Source organism: Diabrotica virgifera, chromosome 3, assembly GCF_917563875.1.
Source record: "Diabrotica virgifera virgifera chromosome 3, PGI_DIABVI_V3a".
Lineage (NCBI taxonomy): Eukaryota > Metazoa > Arthropoda > Insecta > Coleoptera > Chrysomelidae > Diabrotica > Diabrotica virgifera.
This window is the reverse complement of record NC_065445.1, coordinates 251,102,603-251,122,858: the sequence shown is the minus strand read 5'-3', so window position 1 is coordinate 251,122,858 and position 20,256 is coordinate 251,102,603. Positions and strand designations below refer to the sequence as shown.

Below are 20,256 nucleotides of genomic sequence, written 5' to 3'. Positions count from 1 at the left end.
GTCGAGGTGTGCGTCAGGGTTGTGTGCTTTCTCCACTACTATTCAATATATGTATATAGCGAAAAAATATGTCAGGGAGCGCTCCTAGAGCAAAACATTGGTATGAACAATAACGGAGAGTTAATTAACAATATACGATACGCTGATGACACGCTAATAGTAACAGATAACCTAGCAAATTTACAGTAATAACTCTAAAAATACTCAATATACGTAAAAAATTATATATAACCACATTAATTTTTTCTGTGCCAAATATTTTACCTGTTTTACTATTTCTATAGGGTAAAAAATAACCGAGATAGAAACGTTTAAATCTTAAATTTTGCTGTGGGAACCATGCAACCGGGGTCATTTAACCTTTTATTTTTAAAAAAGTAAGGGGTCTAAAGATTAGGTTTAACGTGCTTATATAAAACTTAGAATTAACTTTCAAACAGTTTTTAGATGAACCTGATATCGTAAATACGATCGGAGTTATTAAAAAAAAAACAATACCATTTTTTGGAAAAAATTTTAAAAGATAAATTTTGAAAAAATTTAGGAGCATAAATTTTAATGCTATCAACATGTTCGGGGGCTCATTTAATAGATATTTTTAAGTACTTTGACAAATGTTTAATAAGTTTATGTTATAAAAGGCATCAATTTCCCGTTATTTCAGCTTGAATACTTCACTGAAAAAAAGATACATTCAATTACCTATAACTCACTTTCAGTTAACATTAAAAGTTTTTGTAGTAAGGGGTTTACTTCATTTTTTATTAGGTTCAATTTTGATAATAATAACTTTTTTGTAAAAACTTACACTTTTTGAGTTATTGATGAAAAATTGGTTAAAAACATGCATTTTTCTCAAGAAAAATTAAAATCTTTGATCTTTAATAACTCAAAAAGTTTTGATTTATTTTAATAACTTTATATAACAAATTTTGCTTGAAATTTGTCCCTCTATCGAATTATGGGGTTATTTTTAATAAAATAATTTTCCCCCCTAATTTTTTTAAACATTAAATTTAAAATAAAAAAGGCCCTATGCATAATCCTTTTAAATTGAACGGTTCCAAAGTTACGGATTTAGTATAGTATAATTGGTCCAAAAAAAACGCCCAATCCAGACATCCAAAGTAAAAGTTTTCCTTCAACACCACATTGTTCTATATTTATATGGTCCACATAATGTTCAGTAAAAAATTACACCATTTTGAGCGTCCGGTTTGGGGGGGAGATGGGGGAGAAGTCGGTAAATTAGTAGTTTTTTACGTGTTTCGTCAATATTTCTAAAACTATGCTTAACCTTCGGATGACCAAGCGGGGGAAATTGTGACCCCAGCGCATGTTTTTCTTTAATAAATTCAAAAGTATTTTTAATTTTCAACTCATTATTTTTTTTTTTTGACTTTAATATCATTCTAGATGTCCTCATATTTTGAAATAAAAAAATTCCCTATATTTTACGAATAAAAAATATATTCTGAAGTTGATGTTTAGTAAGATAGCGTCTATTATGTGTAATTACAAGTAGTTTTACGCTAATGACGTCGACTTTGCAAAGTAACAAGACACTTACTCAACATACACCAGTGGCGAAGCCTCCATGTAACCACTGTTACCATTGGTAACAGTTAGAAATCTTACAAATAAATATTTTATGACTACTACGAAATAATTCCATTTATATTTTTTACCAACAGAAATACTTGTTAATAGTACCTAATTCAGTAAATAGCCAACTAGACGCACGAAAATATTGGCGAGATATGTGAATCCATGGCACGTTATCATAATATTATTATGCTGTTACCAATACTGGCACTGGTAAACGGTACGCAGGAGAAACCTCGCTATCGGTCAGGACTAGCTCTGAAAATTTTGAAGGACCGACGGGTCTAGAGACGGCGCGCGGGCACGCGGTGCATATCGTATTGTTACCATTTTGAAGAATGGTAAAACGTTGGTTTAGTATGTTTAGTACCTAATAGCCCAGCCGCACATCAAAGAAACATGAAACGTAAATTACGTTTCATGGAAATAAACCACTGCTAAACAAATATACGTCCGGCCATTTATGAAACTCTCCGAAAATAAAAATGTGTCATGAGCATGAATCACACTCGTTTCATTGGTAGGCGGACTTTGAGATTTGTTTAGCAGTGTTTTCTTTTCATGAAACATGTTTTTCGTTTCATGTTTCATGTTTTTCGTTTCATGTTTCTTTGGTGTGCGGCTTGGCTTACAGATTACAATGTGCGTGCATTCAAACATGGAAGAGTGTTGCTACGTATTGCGTAATTGATCAACTACTTGAAAAGTCATTCTACTTGTATATTTTTTTATATATTATTTTAAAGAAAAAAATTATATTATTGAAAATGGAAGAATTAAAATATAAACAATAGTTTTCAAAATCTGTTCTTTTTCCTACTTGTTCATTTTTTTATGTTAATTTTATGGTAGAATAATATGTTTAGTTTGTTTATTATTTATTGTTATACCAGTTACATATACATAATTACATACATATAATTTGGGAATAGTGATTTGTTTAATTTTATCCCACAGGATTGAAAACAAAAACTTATATTTGGGCGGTTCAAAATATTTTTTTAAATAAGATTTTTTTACATCTGGTTTTGGTAACACTTTAGAAAAACTCACGCGTCGCCACTGACATGCACACTAGACATGACACTAATACTCATTTTGTGACTGGCTGAATGACATACAGTGCATGCCAAAAAAAAATTAAAAATTAAAAAAAAATTATTTTTTTGTTAATTGTCATTTTTGACCTGGGGTCATTTTTTCCCCCCTTGGTCATCCGTGTAACAAAAAAAGGTTGGTCATCGGAAGGTTAAGCGTAAACGATGTTCTATACAAAAATGTTCTAAATAAAATTTAAAACAAAAAAGGTTTATACATAATTGTTATAAAATCAACGGTTCTAGAGTTACGGAGGCTGAAAGGTAGAGGTTTTCGATACTTTTTATATTATTTGGGAAATTGATGATGATTTTGGGTGGTGAGGTTAACGTTTCTTCAAGGGCTTATCACTAACATAACACCGGCCACTGAAATAGCAAATTTTATTTACAAAACACAATACTGTTAAAGAAAATTTCTTTCAAGAGTAATAATATCATACATTGCCCAATAAATATAAAAAGTATCGAAAACCTCCACTTTTCACCCTCCGTAACTCTGGAACCGTTGATTTTATAACAATTATGTATAAACCTTTTTTGTTTTAAATTTTATGTAGAACATTTCTGTATAATACATTGTTTACGCTAACGCATACTTTTAGAAATATTGACGAAAAACGTAAAAAAACTACTAATTTACCGACTTTTCCCCCATCTCCGATCAAACCGAACTCTCAAAATGGTGTAACTTTTGACTGAACAATCTTCTTCTTCTTATGCTATCCACTAATGGATGTTCGCGATCACGTTTGACCATTTATCTCTATCCCTTGCAGTATGTATTAGGTCTCCTATGTTTTTTCGTCCTGTCCATTGTTTGACATTACGGAGCCATGACATTTTCTTCCTGCCCACTCCCCTTCTTCCTTCGATCTTTCCTTCAATTAAGGTTTGCAGAAACTGATATCTTTCATTTCTAATTATGTGTCCCAGGTATGCCGTTTTTCTCTGTTTAATTGTGCACATCAGTTGTCGTTCTGTACCAATTCTTCTCAGGATTTCTTCATTTGTTATTCTTGCGGTCCAGGGAACTTTAAGGATTCGTCGATAGATCCACATCTCAAATGCCTCTAGCTTATTCATTGTGCTTATTTTTAACGTCCATCCTTCCATGCCATATAGGAGCACCGACCATATATAGCATTTTGTGAATCTTAATCGTAGGTTTAGGTCAAAGTCAGAGTTCGTAAAGACGTTTCTGAATTTCATGAATGCACTTCTGGCTCTTTCTATCCGACATTTAATTTCCATATCTGACATCCAGTCTTCACATAGCCAGGTTCCCAGGTACTTAAACTTTCTTACGCGCTCTACATCTTGGTTGTTATATGCTAGTCTTGCATTTTGATGTTGACATAATTGACGGCTGATTATAAGGAACTTCGCCTTTTTTATGTTGATGCTAAGTCCCATGTTCTCGCTATGCTCTCCAATTTTATTAAGAAGGTTTTGGAGGTCTTCTATATTGTCTGCTATTAAGACCGAATCATCCGCATATCGTATATTATTGACCCAGGCACCATTCACTTTGATGCCGCTTTCGCATTCCTCAAGAGCTTCCTGGAAGATACTTTCCGAATATAGATTGAACAGTAGTGGGGAGAGAATGCATCCCTGTCTTACACCTCTGGGAATTTTTTGAGCTTGCGTTGTTTCATTATCCACCTTGACGACAGCTGTTTGATTCCAGTAAAGAGCCTCTATGCAACGAATGTCTTTTTGATCTATGTCGAGTTGTTTTAGTATATGTACGAGTTTATGATGTTGTACTCGATCGAAGGCTTTTTCATAATCTATAAAGCACATCATTACATCTTTCCTTTGATCGTAGCAGTTCTGAACAATATGTGGACCATATAGAACAATTTAATGTTGGATGAAAACTATTTGGATGTTTGGGTTAGGCTTTTTTGGACCAATTATACTATACTACCTCCGTAACTTTGGAATCGTTCATTTTAGAGGGATTATGCATAGGGAATTTTTTATTTCAAATTTAATGTAGAACATTTTTGTATGGGAGGTTGTTCATGCTAAACCGCATAGTTTATAGCAATATTGTCGAAAAACGTAAAAAACTACGAATTTACCGATATCTGGTTAATTAGATTTTTGGATGTGTTTCGATGTACGACAATTTTCACTTGGTACATTTGAGGTTTCCATAATGCTAATAGGTGTTTTAGTTTTTGTATACAGTGATGCCATTATTTTTATATTTATAGATGTAATTTTAATTTTAGGATAGTTAGCAAATACTTTAGTTGGTTTGGTTGGGTGTTAATATTGGTATATAAGGTAATAACTAAAGGGCCGATAATATGCAACGTTGCATTTTAATGCATTTCTTGCAGTTTTTATGAATTCGTAAATTTTGCATTTTTTTTACACATCTGGCGTTTATTTGCACATTAAATCAAATTTATCTGAGCCTTGTAGTCCATTGAAATATTACATTTTTTAGGCCATAGCTTGCAATTTTTAGAGGACTCAATTTTAGTTTTTAATGTGTAGGGGGGTCAGTAGAAGCTTAAATTCAAGAAGAAGATTGGGACTGGAAAAAACATGGAGAATTTTGGATATTAATCCAAACTTCCAAGCCTCCAGTACACCCCGAGCTTATTAAATTCACCTTTTTGCATATGTAATGGAAACTGGAACTGGTGCGGTTGCCGAAAACAGGACTCAAATGTTCAGCAGTGTGCCTCCATTGTGGTGGTGAAAGCTACAGCAACATCGTGGACATATCAACATTAATCGAAGAAAATTAAATTACCGACAATGACGCCAACGCTAACTCTCATTATACCACAAAAATTCACCTCGGATACTGATTCAGATCTTGACTCGCAGCTTGGACGAACGAAAAAAATAGAAAAAATAATAACTACATATAATAGACCTTTTCCAATATAATAATATAATTGAAATTGTTGGTGGATTAGGCCTACTGAGGATACCACATAAAAACGCGCCTCCAGACACTACCTAATAATGTAAGTGTAATAAGTCAGGAAATAAAATTCGAAATTATTTATCCTCTGAGCTTTTTAAGTTGGAAAAATAAACCATAACAGAGTAGCGAAATACTCGACAAGGGAAATCTAAAATTGCATTTCACGTCCTGTCATTCACCGTGATAGGTATAAGCACATAGTAGAGGCTCTGTACTGTAATCAAATCTTTTTCATTTCTTTTAGTTTATACTTTATTCACCTTTGGTGAATATTAAAGGAAATAGTTCGCTAAAATTATTATCACAGTGAATGACAGGGCGTTAAATGCAATTTAGATTTCCCTTGTCGAGTATTTCGCCACTCTGTTATGCTTTATTTTTCCAACTTAAAAAGCTAAGAGGATAAATAATTTCGAATTTTATTTCCTGACTTATTAGACTTTTGTTACATAGATGGTGCTAGTAGCATCTTTGGTAATTATTTTGATTATTTCATTCATAGGAGATTCTGACCAATAGAAAGCTACAGAAATCTGAATTAAATCGATAATTTTTAATAATCTCCCGTCGTTAAGTATATTACGTCAGATGCCCTTCGTTGCTACGAAAAAATACATTCAGTGACATTAATGACAATTAATGTTTTAAAAATGATAAAAGTGATGACTTTCAATCGTCAAATATTTATAAAAACTGTGTGTTTAATGGTACTTACATAAATAAATTACAATAAAAATTTTGGTTTTGAACAGTTTTATTCATGAAATAATCGCAACAAATTGCACTCGACCTCTGAAATTAATATAGAATTTTTGCTCTAGTGACACTTTGACATAATTTCTGTCATTACAAATTAAAACTGTCAAAGTGTCACTCGGGAAAAATTCAATAATTTCAGAGCTCTTGTGCAATTACTACTGATAATTACCCGGAAAGGATGAAAGGATTTGATTTCAGTTCAGTGACTCTACCCAGGTGCTCCGATGAGAAAACAGTTATTCCGAAATACGTATAAGCACATAGTAGAGGCTCTGTATTGTAATCAAATCTGAACCATCTTTTCTTTTCTTTTAGTTTTTTGAAGTGAAAACTTCTTTAGGCACGTTGTGTACTTTCTTTGGATAGGGGAAAAAGCATTGAATTCGCGACCGTCATCGCGACCCTCATCGCGACCGTCATTGCGACCGTCATCGCTCATGCTATATATTATATGTATGTATATATACATTGTGTAGACGTATTTAAATTTATAATAAATGTAAAACCTATTTTACGATGGGGAAAAAAGATTAATTTCGCGACCATCATAGCGACCGTCATCTCTTCGGTGAAATAAATTTTGTATATATATTAATTTATTATGTGTATGTATATATAAATTGTATAGAAGTATTAAATTTAAAATAAATATAAAACCTATTTTACGATGGGGAAAAATATTAATTTCGCGACCATCATAGCGACCGTTATCTCTCCGGCGAAATAAATTTTGTAGGTACATAATATATATATTTTATGTGTATGTAGGTATATATAAATTGTGTAGAAGTATTAAAATTTAAAATAAATGTGAAACCTATTTTTGGATGGTGAAAAAGGATTTATTTCGCGACCGTCATAGCGACCGTCATCTCTTCGACGAAATAAATTTTGTACTTTTCTATATGATGTGTATCTATACATAAATTGTATAGAAGTATTTAAATTTAAAATAAATGTAAAACCTATTTTTCGATAGAAAAAAAGGATTTATTTCGCGACCGTCATCGCGACCGTCATCACTTCGGCGAAATAAATATTTTGTACGTATATATATTGAAGTTAAAACTTCTTTAGGGACGTTATGCACTTTTTGGATGGGAAAAAGTATTAAATTGGCGACCGCCGTTGCGACCGTCATCGCCTCGAAGAAATAAATTTTTGAAGTGAAAACTTCTTAAGGGTCGTTGTGCACTTTTTGGATGGGGAAAAAGTATTAAATTAGCGACCGTCATCGTTTCGACGAAATAATTTTTTGAAGTGAAAATTTCTTTAGGGACGTTGTGCACTTTTTAGATAGGGAAAAAGTATTGAATTAGCGAACCTCATCGCGACCGTCATCGCTTCGGCAAAATAAATTTTTAAAGTAAAATCTTCTTTTGGGGACGTTGTGCACTTTTTAGATGGGGAAGAAGTATTGAATTAGCGATCGTCATCGCTTCGGCGAAATAAATTTTTGAAGTGAAAACTTCTTTAGGGACGTTGTGCACTTTTTGGATGGGGAAATATTATTAAATTTGAATGGGGAGAAAGTAATAAATAAGCGACCGTCATCGCTTCGACGAAAGAAACATTTGAAGTGAAAACTTCTTTAGAGACGTTGTGCTCTTTTTGGATGGAAAAAAGTATTAAATTATCGACCGCCATCACGACCGTCATCGCTTCGATGAAATAAATTTGTAAAGTGAAAACTTCTTGAGGGACGTTGTGCACTTTTTGGATGGGGGAAAAGTATTGAATTAGAGACCGTCATGGCTTCGACGAAATAAATATTTGAAGTGAAACTTCTTTAGGGACGTTGTGCACTTTTTCGATGGAAAAAAGTATTAAATTAGCGATCGTCGTCGTTTCGATGAAATCAATTTTTGAAGTGGAAACTTCTTGAGGGACGTTGTGCACTTTTTGGATGGGGAAAAATATTAAATTAGCGACCTTTATCGCTTCGACAAAATAAATGTTTGAAATCAAAAATTTCTTTAGGTACGTTGTGCACTTTTTGGATGGGGATAAATTACTAAATTAGGGACCGTCATCGCTTCGACGAAATAAGTATTTGAAGTGAAACTTCTTTAGGGACGTTGTGCACATTTTAGATGGGCGAAAAGTATTGAATTAGGGACTGTCATCCATCGCTTCGACGAAATAAATATTTGAAGTGAAACTTTTTTAGGGACGTTGTGCACTTTTTCGATGGAAAAAAGTATTAAATTAGCGACCGTCATCGCTTCGATGAAATCAATTTTAGAAGTGGAAAGTTCTTGAGGGATGTTGTGCACTTTTTGGATGGGGAGAATATTATATTAGCGAACCTTCATCGCCTCGACGAAATAAATTTTTGAAATGAAAACTTCTTGAGGGATGTTGTGCACTTTTTGGATAAGGAAAAATTATTAAATTAGCGACCGTCATCGCTTCGACGAAATAAATTTTTTAAATAAAAACTTTTTTAGGGACGTTGTGCACTTTTTGTATGGAGGAAAAGTATAGAATTAGGGCCGTAATCGCTTCGACGAAATAAATATTTAAAGTGAAACTTATTTAGGGACGTTGTGCACTATTTCGATGTAAAAAAGTAATAAATTAGCAACTATCATCGCTTCGACGAAATAAATATTTGAAGTGAAAACTTCTTGAGGGACGTTGTGCACTTTTTGGATGGGGAAAATTATTAAATTAGCGACCGTTATCGCTTCGACGAAATAAATTTTTGAATTGAAAATTTCTTTATGGTCATCACTTCGCTGAAATCAATTTTGTACATATATAAATTATGTGTATGTATACATAAATAGCATAGGGCATACGCATCGCGCATATCGTATATGATATAGGTACAGCACTTCTTTTAGGATGGGGTAAAAGCATTGAGCTCGTAATGTATATACTATAAGAAGTTTTCACTTCTGTCGGCACTCCCACGAGTGCCTTCATTTTTTTTTTTAATATACTTACTTGGGAACGGTAATCACAGAAAATAACGGTTATACTGCAGAATTAAGAGCGAGAACTGAAAAAGCACGTACCAACACGTGAAAATGAAATAGATTTTATGCAGCAAAGATTTGACATTGGCCCTCTTCTTCTTCTTTACGTGCCATCTCTGCGACGAAGGTTGGCTATCATCATTGCTATTCTCACTTTCGACACTACAGCCCGAAAGAGTTCAGTTGAGCTGCATCCAAACCATTCTCTGAGATTTCTCAGCCAGGACATTTTTCTCCTACCTATGCTGCGCCTTCCTTGAATCTTTCCCTGCATAATTAATTTTAGGAGTTCATATCTGTCACCACGTGTTATATGACCCAAGTATTGAAGTTTTCTTATTTTGATGGAATCCAGTATGCGGCCCTCTAGCAAAGACTAATTATATGTTATCTACACAGTATGTGTAGAACACAGAGCATAGTACCACAGTATGGAGTTGAATCATGAACATTAAATCGAAATGCAATAAATCGACTTAACGCGTTTGAAATGTGGACATTTACAAGAGTGTTAAGGATTTCATGGGTAGATAGAGTCTCTAATATAGAAGTTTTAAGGAGAATAGGCAGATACAGGGAAATCGAAAACGCAATAAAAGAAAGAAAATTGCAATGTCTCGGACATGTGATTAGAGGCTAAAAATATAACATCTTGAGACTCATAATTCAAGGAAAAATAGAGGGTAGGAGAAGCATAAGAAGGAGACGCGTTTCTTGGTTGAAGAACTTGAGAGAATGGTTTGGTTGCAGCTCAAGGCAACTGTTCAGAGCAGATGGCAATAGCCATGATGATTGTCAATTTTCGTCGCGGAGTGGCACTTAGAGAAAAGAAGAATGTCATAGATTCTGTGGACCTACATATCTATAATGTCGATGTTATTTACATATCCAACAATTTGTGCAGATTTGTTAAGATAGTCTGATTTATGTTAATCTAGAACCCTCGACTTAACTTTTCTAGAGCAAGGTTAAATAATGGACACGATAGTCACCTTTTCTAGAGCAAGGGACACGATAGTCAATTATCCTGTCTTACTGCATTTTTACAAAGGAAGGGTCTTAGGTTAATAATCAGGTGAGGAAAAATAAAACTACAGTTTATTTTAAAATGTATTTTAAAAAATTGTTTTTTATTACCTGGTTGTAGTTTATTTAAACAGCATTATAATTATTATTGCGAGCAGCACTACAATCACAATTCCAAAGATAATTTTGCACTAAAAATTAAGTAAATTTGTTATGTAACAAAAAAGAAAAAAAATGATAAACATAAAATAAAGGCAAGTAAAATAAGGTTAGTTGAGGTTAGGCATAAGTCAATTTGTCTTAGAGGCATCTGCTTAATATAAGCCTTTTTGATCATTTCCATGACTATAATTACTAAAAGAAAGATTATTATTTTGGTGTTACATGTGATATGTCTTCTGTATACATTTGATATTGTAATTTTAAAAGACATAAACAGATTCGTCAGAAATGAGTATAAAGAAAGTAAAGATTAAGGCTGTCTTCTGCCATATAAAAGAAGTGTTTCATATTTCGGTCAAGTCTCGACTGTTTCTCAGCCAACGAACTTATTTTCTGCCTACACCACATTTGCCTTCTATTTTTAATTTGACAATCAGCTTAAGAGGTTTTCCTACATTTAGTATTCTTTAGTAATTCTCTGGGCGGATGAACCGAAATTAATAGGTCAACGGCGTAAGGATGCAGAAGGCAACGGGGAACAACTGCATTACAGACTCTTAGAGTACCCCTAGTTAAAGTGATGAATGGCAAATGACAAAAACAGTAAACAGACTTACTGATTATGGACCACGGAATCCAAGATCCGGCAGGGGATGAATAGCTGTAGACCACAGGGCCTCCCAGGTCGTCAACCAGAGAAATCTCTGTGCATTTAAGACATTAAAAGTAGCAACCTGGAATGTCAGAAGTGTATATGCAAGTGGTAAATTAGCGAACGTACTCCTTGAAATGGAAAACCTCCAAATTGATGTTCTAGGTATAAGTGACGTACAGTGGCCAGGTTCAGGCAAACAAACGACAAATAATGGAACCATGTATTATTCAGGTAACAACGAGACTAATCATCGCTATGGTGTTGCTATCTTAGTTGCAAAAAAGGTCAACTACTCTGTAGTAAGTTTTACTCCTTATTCTGATAGAATCGTATCATTAGAACTTCAGTCTAAGAAAGGTATAGTGAATTTTATTCAAGTTTATGCTCCGACGGCAGATAAAGAGGAAGACGAAATTGAACTATTTTACCATGATTTGGAACAAGTCTTAAAGTCAATGAAGAGACATCACACTACAATCGTAATGGGCGACTTCAATGCCAAAGTTGGCCAGGGAAGAGTGGATGGATATGTGGGTGAATATGATCTAGGAAATAGAAATGAACGTGGTGACCATTTAATACAATTCTGTCAGATGGAATAATTTGTAATAGCTAACACACTCTTTAAGCTACCAAAAAGAAGATTGTATACATGGAAATCTCCCGGAGACACAACCAATAGAACAATCCGAAATCAAATTGACTTTGTCCTCATTAGAAAAAGATTTCGTAATTCTATACTTTCTGCCAAAACTTACCCTGGAGCAGATATCGGTTCAGACCATAACCCCATAGTAGTCATATTACGAATCAAATTAAAGCTGATCAAAAACCCCCGCAAAGTAGAATTGATGTTAAGAGATTAAGGGAACCACAAACAAAGGAACAAACTGTAAAAGCTCTTACTAAAAATTTACATATTGTCCAAGAACTGAATAAAAGTAGCTATAATATTGATCAGAAATGGAAAATATAAAACAAGCAGTAATTAAAACAGCGAGTGAAAACTTAAAACCAAAGAAAAGAAAACATAAAGACTGTATAACTGAAGAGATAATATTATTAATGAATAAAAGAAAATCATTCCAAACAAAAAATCCAATTAAATATAATGTAACCGATAGATTAATTAAAAAGAAAATAAAAGAAGCTAAAGAGAAAATGTTACATGAGCAGTGCCAAGAACTGGAAGAATTTGAGAAAAAATATGACTTTTTTAACATGCATAAAAGAATTAGAGAACTAACAGGAATGAAAAAAACACTTTAAACTAGGCAACTAAGAGATGAAAGTGGTGCACTGATGACAGATATAAACCAGAAAATGCAGAGATGGACACAATATATAGCACAGCTTTTTGAAGACAAAGAGAGAACAGAAGCACCAAAAGAATTTAAAGATGATACTGGACCTGACATTATACGAGAAGAAGTCGAATATGCAATGAAACAAACTAAAAGTGGTAAATCTCCCGGGCCTGATGAAGTTCCTATCGAATTACTCAAAATTGTGGATACTGAATCTATTGACCTTCTTTTGGATTTATTTAACACCATATTTATAACAGGTATAATAATGGCTCCAATCGACATTTATATTGCTACCCAAAAAAGCCAATGCAAAGGAGTGCAATGAACATCGCACCATAGCCTGAATGAGTCATGTCTTGAAATTGTTTTTAAAAGTGATTCACAATAGAATATATAAGAAATTAGACGAAGGCATAAGTGATACACAAATGGGATTTAGGAAAGGTCTGGGAACACGGGACGCACTGTTTGCAGTAAGTGTTCTTTCGCAGAGATGCCTAGATATGAATCAGGAAGTATATGCCTGTTTCATTGATTTTGAGATGGCATTTGACAAAGTGCTGCATAATCGTCTCAAAGAAATTTTGTTAAATAAAAACATAGACAGTAGAGACATTAGAATTGTAGAATATGTAACCTCTATTGGAATTAAACAGCAAAAGTGAAAGTTGAAAATGAACTGACTGAGGATATCCAGATTCGCCGTGGAGTGCGCCAAGGGTGTATTTTAACACCATTGTTATTTAATTTATATAGTGAAGCCATCTCAGAATTAGCGTTGGCCGAAGTCAATGAGGGCCTAATAATAAACGGTGAGCCACTTAATAATATAAGATATGCTGACGATACCGTACTTCTAGTGGGAACACTGGAAGAATTGCAACACCTTGCTCAACAACTAAATATACATTGCAACGATTATGGACTAAAAATAAATTTGAAGAAAACCAAGTTCATGGTGTTTACAAAAGCACAAAACATCAGAGTTAGACTAGTACTGGATAATACAGAAATTGAGCAAATATCTTAGTACAAATACTGATGGATCACAGAAGATACTGATCAGACAAAAGAAATAAGATGCCGCATTGAAATTGCACGATCCATTTTTAACAGAATGAGGAAACTTTTCTGTAATCGCAATATCAATATAACGCTCCAGATAAGAATGCTTCGTTGTTATATTTTCTCCACCCTTTTGTATGGGGTTGAGGCATGGACACTAAAACAATCCAACATTAAAAACCTGGAAGCATTCGAAATGTGGTGTTATAGACGTATTCTGAAAATATCATGGACAGATCGTAAAACAAACGCACAAGTGGTCGAACAACTAGGAAAGCAATGCGAAGTTTTAAATTCCATAAAAATCAGGAAGTTGAAATACTTGGAGCACATCATGAGAGGTGAAAAATACGAACTATTAAGGAATATAATGCAGGGCAAAATCAAAGGCAGAAGAAGCGTAGGAAGACGTAAAATCTCGTGGCTACGCAATCTCCGTGAATGGTTTGGATGCAGCTCAATGGATGCACGTAACCAACAAAATTATAATTGCCAGAATGATTTCCAATCTCCGATAGGAGCGGAACTTGTAAGAAGAAGAAGAAGTAATTCTCTAGTCTTGTTGACTCTTCTCAATACTTCGACGTTAGTTATGTGTATTGTAGAAGGAATCTTTAGCATTTTTCCTATATGTCTTCTTCTTTAAGTGCGGTCTCCTAATCGGAGGTTGGATATCATCATCACTATATATCTTTACTCTATCTACCGCTGTTCTGAAGAGTTCTATAGAACTGCACTTAAACCAGTCCCTTAAATTCTTCAACCATGACACTCTCCTTCTTCCTATACTCATTCCGCCTCTTATCTTTCCCTGTATTGTCAGTCTTAGCATTTCATATCGCTGTCCCCTCATTACGTGTCCCAGATATTGTAACTTTCTTATTTTTATTGTGATTATTATTTCACATTCTTTACCCATTTCTCGCAATACTTCCGTGTTCGTTTTCTTCTGTGTCCATGCTATTCTAAGCATCCTTCTGTAACACTTCTTGTTCTTCTTCTTCTTCTTCCTTCTTGTATGTAGGCTTTAAAGCATGTTTCTTCTTCAATATTAGCCTCCTAAATTGTTTAATTTATCGTACCATCTTTTTCTTGGTCTGCCAATACTTCTTCGTCCATTTGGTGACTTATCTCGTGATATTCGTACTATCCTATCCTCTGCCATTCTACTAATGTGTTCGTTGCACTCCTGTTTCCGTTTTGTCACCCATCCATTTATGTCTTCTACATTGCATGATCTTCTTATGTTTTAGCTTCTCTCCCTATCCAACAGACTTTTCCCTGATATTCGTCGGAGTATTTTCATCTCTGTTTTTTCTAGTAGTTGTCTCGTTTTAGATGTGTCAGGTCTTGTCTCTGCCGTGTATGTCAATATAGGTCTAATTGCTGCTTTATAGATTCTTGCTTTTGTGTCTTGTCTTAGTTGTTTGTTCTTCCAGATTGTGTCATTAAGAGATCCCGCCGCTTTACTTGCTTTTAAGCTTTGTTGTCGTACTTCTTCTTCAACATCTCCGTAACTGGTCATATCTATTCCCAGATATCTAAACTTTGCTTTCTGCTTTATTATTTTCCCATCAATTTCGATTTTACATCGTAGTGGGTATTTATAAGTTGTCATGCATTTGGTTTTTTCTGTAACACCACATTTCAAATGACTGTAGCTTATTTATGTGTTCTTGCTTTAATGTCCAGCTTTGAAGTCCATATTGCAGTATCCAGAACGCGTAGCATCTCAAAGCTCTTACTCTCAGTTCTAAGCTAAGGTCTTTGTTGCAGATAACTGTTTTCATTTTTACAAACGCATTTCTTGCTATTTCTATCCTGGTTCTTATTTCTGTTGCTTGATCATTTTTCTTTGAAATCCAGGTTCCTACATAATTGTACTTATCAACCCTTTCTATCGGTACATTTCCCAAATGTATGCTTGTTTGTATGTTTGCTTTCTTAGTTACTATCATGTATTTGGTCTTTTTTATATTCATTTTAAGTCCATATTCTTCACAGAAACCGTTTGTTTTCTATAGAAGTAGTTGGAGTTGTTCAGTAGAGCTTGCCATAGTCACTATGTCATCTGCATATCTTATGTTGTTAATAGATTTTCCGTTAATTATTATTCCTTCACTTTGAGATAGTAATGCTTCTTCAAAAATGGCTTCACTATATGCATTAAAGAGTAATGGAGACATAATACATCCTTGCCTAACTCCTCTCCTGATTTCAATTTCTGGACTGGGTTCGTTATCTATTACAATTTGTGCTCTTTGATTCCAGTAAAGGTTTGTTATTATTCGTAAGTCCCTTTTGTCTATGTTTTTTGTCTTTAGTATTTGGACTAATTTTTCATGTCTTACTTTGTCAAAAGCTTTCTCAAAATCAACGTAACAAACATGCATATCCACATTCATGTCCATGCATATTATTTATATTGCTTTAATTCGGTTGGGCGCTGGTACTCTTAGAGTCCAAGCGTTTACTCCATGCTGTACCTCCAGTTATGTAGGCTAATTAAGGAGATAGACATTTACAAATGAGATTGTAATCATAACAATCACTCAACGTGCAAACGATTACAAACTCAACGATTGCAAACAGTATTTAAATCAAACTAACCAAATATTTTAAAGGCAAAAACGTTCAATTAGTACGTGTTGTCAGTTCTGGCATACGGAACTGAAATTTGGGCTTTTAACAACAGCGTATTTCACAAACTTTTAGAGTGACTCAGAGAGCTATGAGCTCACAAGTGCAATGAAGAGATAAGAAGACGATCAAAAGTAGCAGATGTGATCCAGAAGATTGCCATGTTAAAAGGGAACTGGGCAGGACGCATAGGAAGAATGAAACACAACGGTTGGACAAAGCGAATTCTCGGATGGCGACCAAGGGCAAACAAAAGAACTAGAAGCACACCTCAAACAAGATGGACTGATGACATAAGCGAATGGCTGGCCATTAATGGATGCAAAAAACAGCAAACAGATATAAATGGTCACACCTAAAGGAGGCTTACATCCCACGATGGATGGAATAACTGTTGATGATGATGATGATGATGATGATGACTCAACGTATTTTGTAGAATAGTTGGTTGCAGATATTATAATAGATATAAAATAAAGCATATTTATACAACTCCGAGCACCATAGTAAGGATACACATACCTTTAAATATCGTATTTTATGTTGAGCAGCGTTTTGCAAAATCTTTGGAGTTTTCCCAACGTATTCTTTTGCTAAATGGGCCTGATATTCGACTCGATCTACTAAATCTTGCTAAAACAAAAGAGTACATTTAATAATTACATAGTTTAAACAAGTAAATCATAAGCGGGGATTTTTGCAGTTACTCGAGCGCGTCAGAAAATAACACAGGGAGAAACCTTGTACCCTGTAAATATACCCCTACCATATATTCTCTCTTAATACAGGAGAGTTAGTTAAATGGGGTCCAAAAAATAACTATCCATAAGTGGTGTTTAGACGTCGCGATAATGCCTGGATTACACGAGGCTAGTTTTTCAAGCTAGGATAGCAAGCTAGAGCTTTTAAACTAGCAAGCTAGTATTATTAGCTTTTTGTATACAGAACTATCTTCGCGTGTAGGCTAGTAAGCTAGTGAGAAAGACAGTAAGCCAGTGTCTTATGCTTCTTCTTCTTCTTCTTCTTCTTCTTCTTCTTCTTTTTCTTCTTCTTCTTCTTCTTGTTCTTCTTCTTCAGCCTTCAGTAATCCAACTTTGAACATAGGCCTCCCCCAATGCAATCCAGTGTTGTCTATTTTGCGCAACATGTTTCCAGTTGTGTCGTCCAAACTTCTTTATGTCATCGGCCCATCTCATTTGTGGCCTTCCTCTACTTCTTCTTCCTAACCACGGTCTTCATTGTTGTATTTCGTGATTCCATATTTTATCCTTCAGTCGGGCATTGTGTCCTGCGAAGCTCCATTTTAATTTGGCAGAATGTTCTCCTGCGTCTTTTACTTTGGTTTTGCTTCTAATCCATGTATTTGTTTTTTGTCTATGCACCCCGAGCATTAATCTTTCCATCGCTCTCTGTGGCTTTACTATTTTATCCATATTGGCCTTGGTGAGTGTCCACGTCTGTGAACCATACGTAAATATAGGGAGGATACACTGATCGTAAACTCTGGTTCTCAAATATTGTTCTATTTTAGTGTTTTTCAAGATCCAAGTCAGTTTTCCAAATCCGGCCCACGCTAACCTTATTCTTCTAGTAATTTTAATTGTTAACTTTCATTATCTGTCCCAGGTAGATGTATTCGCTTACTGTTTCTAAATATATGTCATTCAACGTTATTTTTGTAATGTTCGGTGTATTCGTCATTACTTTTGTTTTTTCCAAGTTCATCTTAAGACCTTCTTTTTCCGAAGCTTGAAATACTTGCGTCATCATGGTTTGTACTTCTTCGAAACTTGTAGCGAATATTACAATGTCGTCAGTATATCTCAAATGACTCAGTTTTCTTCCATTAACATTTATTCCTTTATCTACCCAGTTAATGTCTTTGAACACGTCTTCAAGTCGCAGTGTGAACAGCTTTGGTGAAATAACGCCTCACTGGCGAACTCCTCTGTTGATTGGTATAGCTTTGGTTTTCTCATCTATGTGTATTTTCATTGTAGCTTTCTTATAAATATTATGTATAAGTATTCTGTATCGAGAATATATCCTACAGTTGTTCATAGCTCTCTCTATTGCCCAAAGTTCTATGGAGTCGAATGCCTTTTCATAATCAACGAAGCCAATGTATAAGTTCAAGTATTATTCATTGGCTTTCTCTAATAGCGTTCTGACTGTAAGAAGTAAGAAGATGATCCGCTGTACTGTAGCCCTTTCGGAATCCTGCCTGCTCTACCGGTTGATAGCTATCAAGCTTCGACGATAGCCTATTAGTTATTACTCTCATAAACAGTTTTTACATTTGGGACAACAGGGAAATTGGCCTATAGTTCTTCAGATCTCCCCTGTCTCCTTTTTTGAAGAGAATTATTGTCAAGCTTTCTTTTCAATCATCTGGGACTTCTCCTTTGTCAAGGCATTCGTTGAAAAGATTTTTCAATTCTTCGAGAATAATTTCACTCCCCTCCTTTAACATTTCGGCAAGTATTCCATCTGGGCCTTATTGTTCTTTATTTGTGCCATAGCTTGTTTTATTTCGAAGGATTCTATATTAGGGAGTACTTCTGAGTTGACATTTATTATCTTTTTCTTAAGATTTTTCTTTGCAGTGATATCTGGGTCTTTGTTTGAGGAATATAAATCACGGTAAAATGTTTGTGTAACTTTTAGGATTTTGTTCTTTTCTCTTGTTTCTTTTCTAATGAGATTGTTACAGGCTTTCCTATGTTTGGTCTTAAGCATTTTAAAATCTTTAAGGTCTTAAGCTAGGATAGTGATGTGATGCAAGGGAAAATGTGAATTATTAAAAATTAACTTTAATTACAACATTTTATATTCTGACAGACAATTATAACCTAACGAAACTTATCCGTTGACAATCAACAAAATTCTTTTCTTCTTCTTTTATAATATACTACAATACCTCCCCACTACAAGTTTAAACGCACAGGAGGTTTTATATTTCTTTTTGGCCTACTCGGAACTTCTGCCACACTTCCTTTGGTCTCTGGTTTCACATTAACCTCACTAACCACTGTTTCACTTGCTATTGCATTACCGGTCTCTTCAAAATTTCTCGCTTCAATATCACTTTGTTTTAACACTTCCCCTTCTGTTAAAGCTGAGAAGGGTTCAACACTGCTACTAATTCTATTATTATTATTAGTTACATCGGTTACAATGGTTTCATTAAGACTATCATAGTTTTTTTTTTCTGATTCTGGCTTTGGTTTAGAACTAGAACCTTTAGCCACGTAATTGTATAACTTATCACTAAGTCAGGGGAGTAATGTATAGTGTGTCTATTGAGTAAGTGTCTTGTTACTTTGCAAAGTCGACGTCATTGTCTTTGCAAAGAGACGCTAATTGTTTCCGAACGTCTGCGGTAGAATAGAATAGAATAGAAATATGCTTTATTGTCACTGAAAATTTTTACAATTTTATGGACAAAGCTTACATATAGTCAAAAGAAAAACATAATATAAATAACAAATAACAACTACAATTTTTACTAAAATTAGATAAATCGTCAATAATATACAGTATAAGATATAAAAGCCAAGACAAAAACAATTAATTGCAAAATATATATAAATTGCAAATTGAACATACAACAAATAAAATAAAATAGGTACAAGAGTTGCCAACCCCAGCACAGAGCAAAACTGTAGATATACTTGAAAAAAACTGTAGAAAACTGTAAATATCAAATTAAAAAACAGTAAATCTACGTCTCTATCTTCTATGACACTTGACAGCAAAAGAAGAAGAAATGACAGATGACAGGTCATTTTGTTATATATGTCAAAATAAAGGTGGCGAAAATAACAAAAACTATTTTAGTTTTATTTAAAAAATATTAATACATAGTTTATAGACTCTAGACTCTATCAAGATCTGACTAACTACCACAGTTTTCTGTAAATTCTCTCAGTTTTTAGTTTAGGCATCAAAATCTACAGTTTTTTATTTAAGATGCTAGCGTCATCTATTTTAT

At 34.2% G+C, this 20,256-nt stretch overlaps 2 protein-coding genes across 2 annotated transcripts in view; one reads left to right on the top strand and one right to left on the bottom strand.

Annotated features, from left to right (window-relative positions):
* The window catches only part of LOC114336418 (uncharacterized), a 407,921-nt gene that overhangs the window by 149,989 nt on the left and 237,676 nt on the right, over positions 1-20,256 (top strand). The gene's annotated exons all lie outside the window — the stretch shown is intronic.
* LOC126881686 (syntaxin-1A-like) overlaps positions 10,502-20,256 on the bottom strand; it is a 38,211-nt gene continuing 28,456 nt past the window's right edge. The window contains exons 6-7 of the mRNA XM_050646093.1: positions 16,785-16,895; positions 10,502-10,621 (exon numbers count right to left, since the gene is read on the bottom strand). Coding sequence (XP_050502050.1) covers positions 10,553-10,621; positions 16,785-16,895 — 180 coding nt within the window. The 3' untranslated portion in view covers positions 10,502-10,552. The remainder of the gene's footprint in view (positions 10,622-16,784; positions 16,896-20,256) is intronic.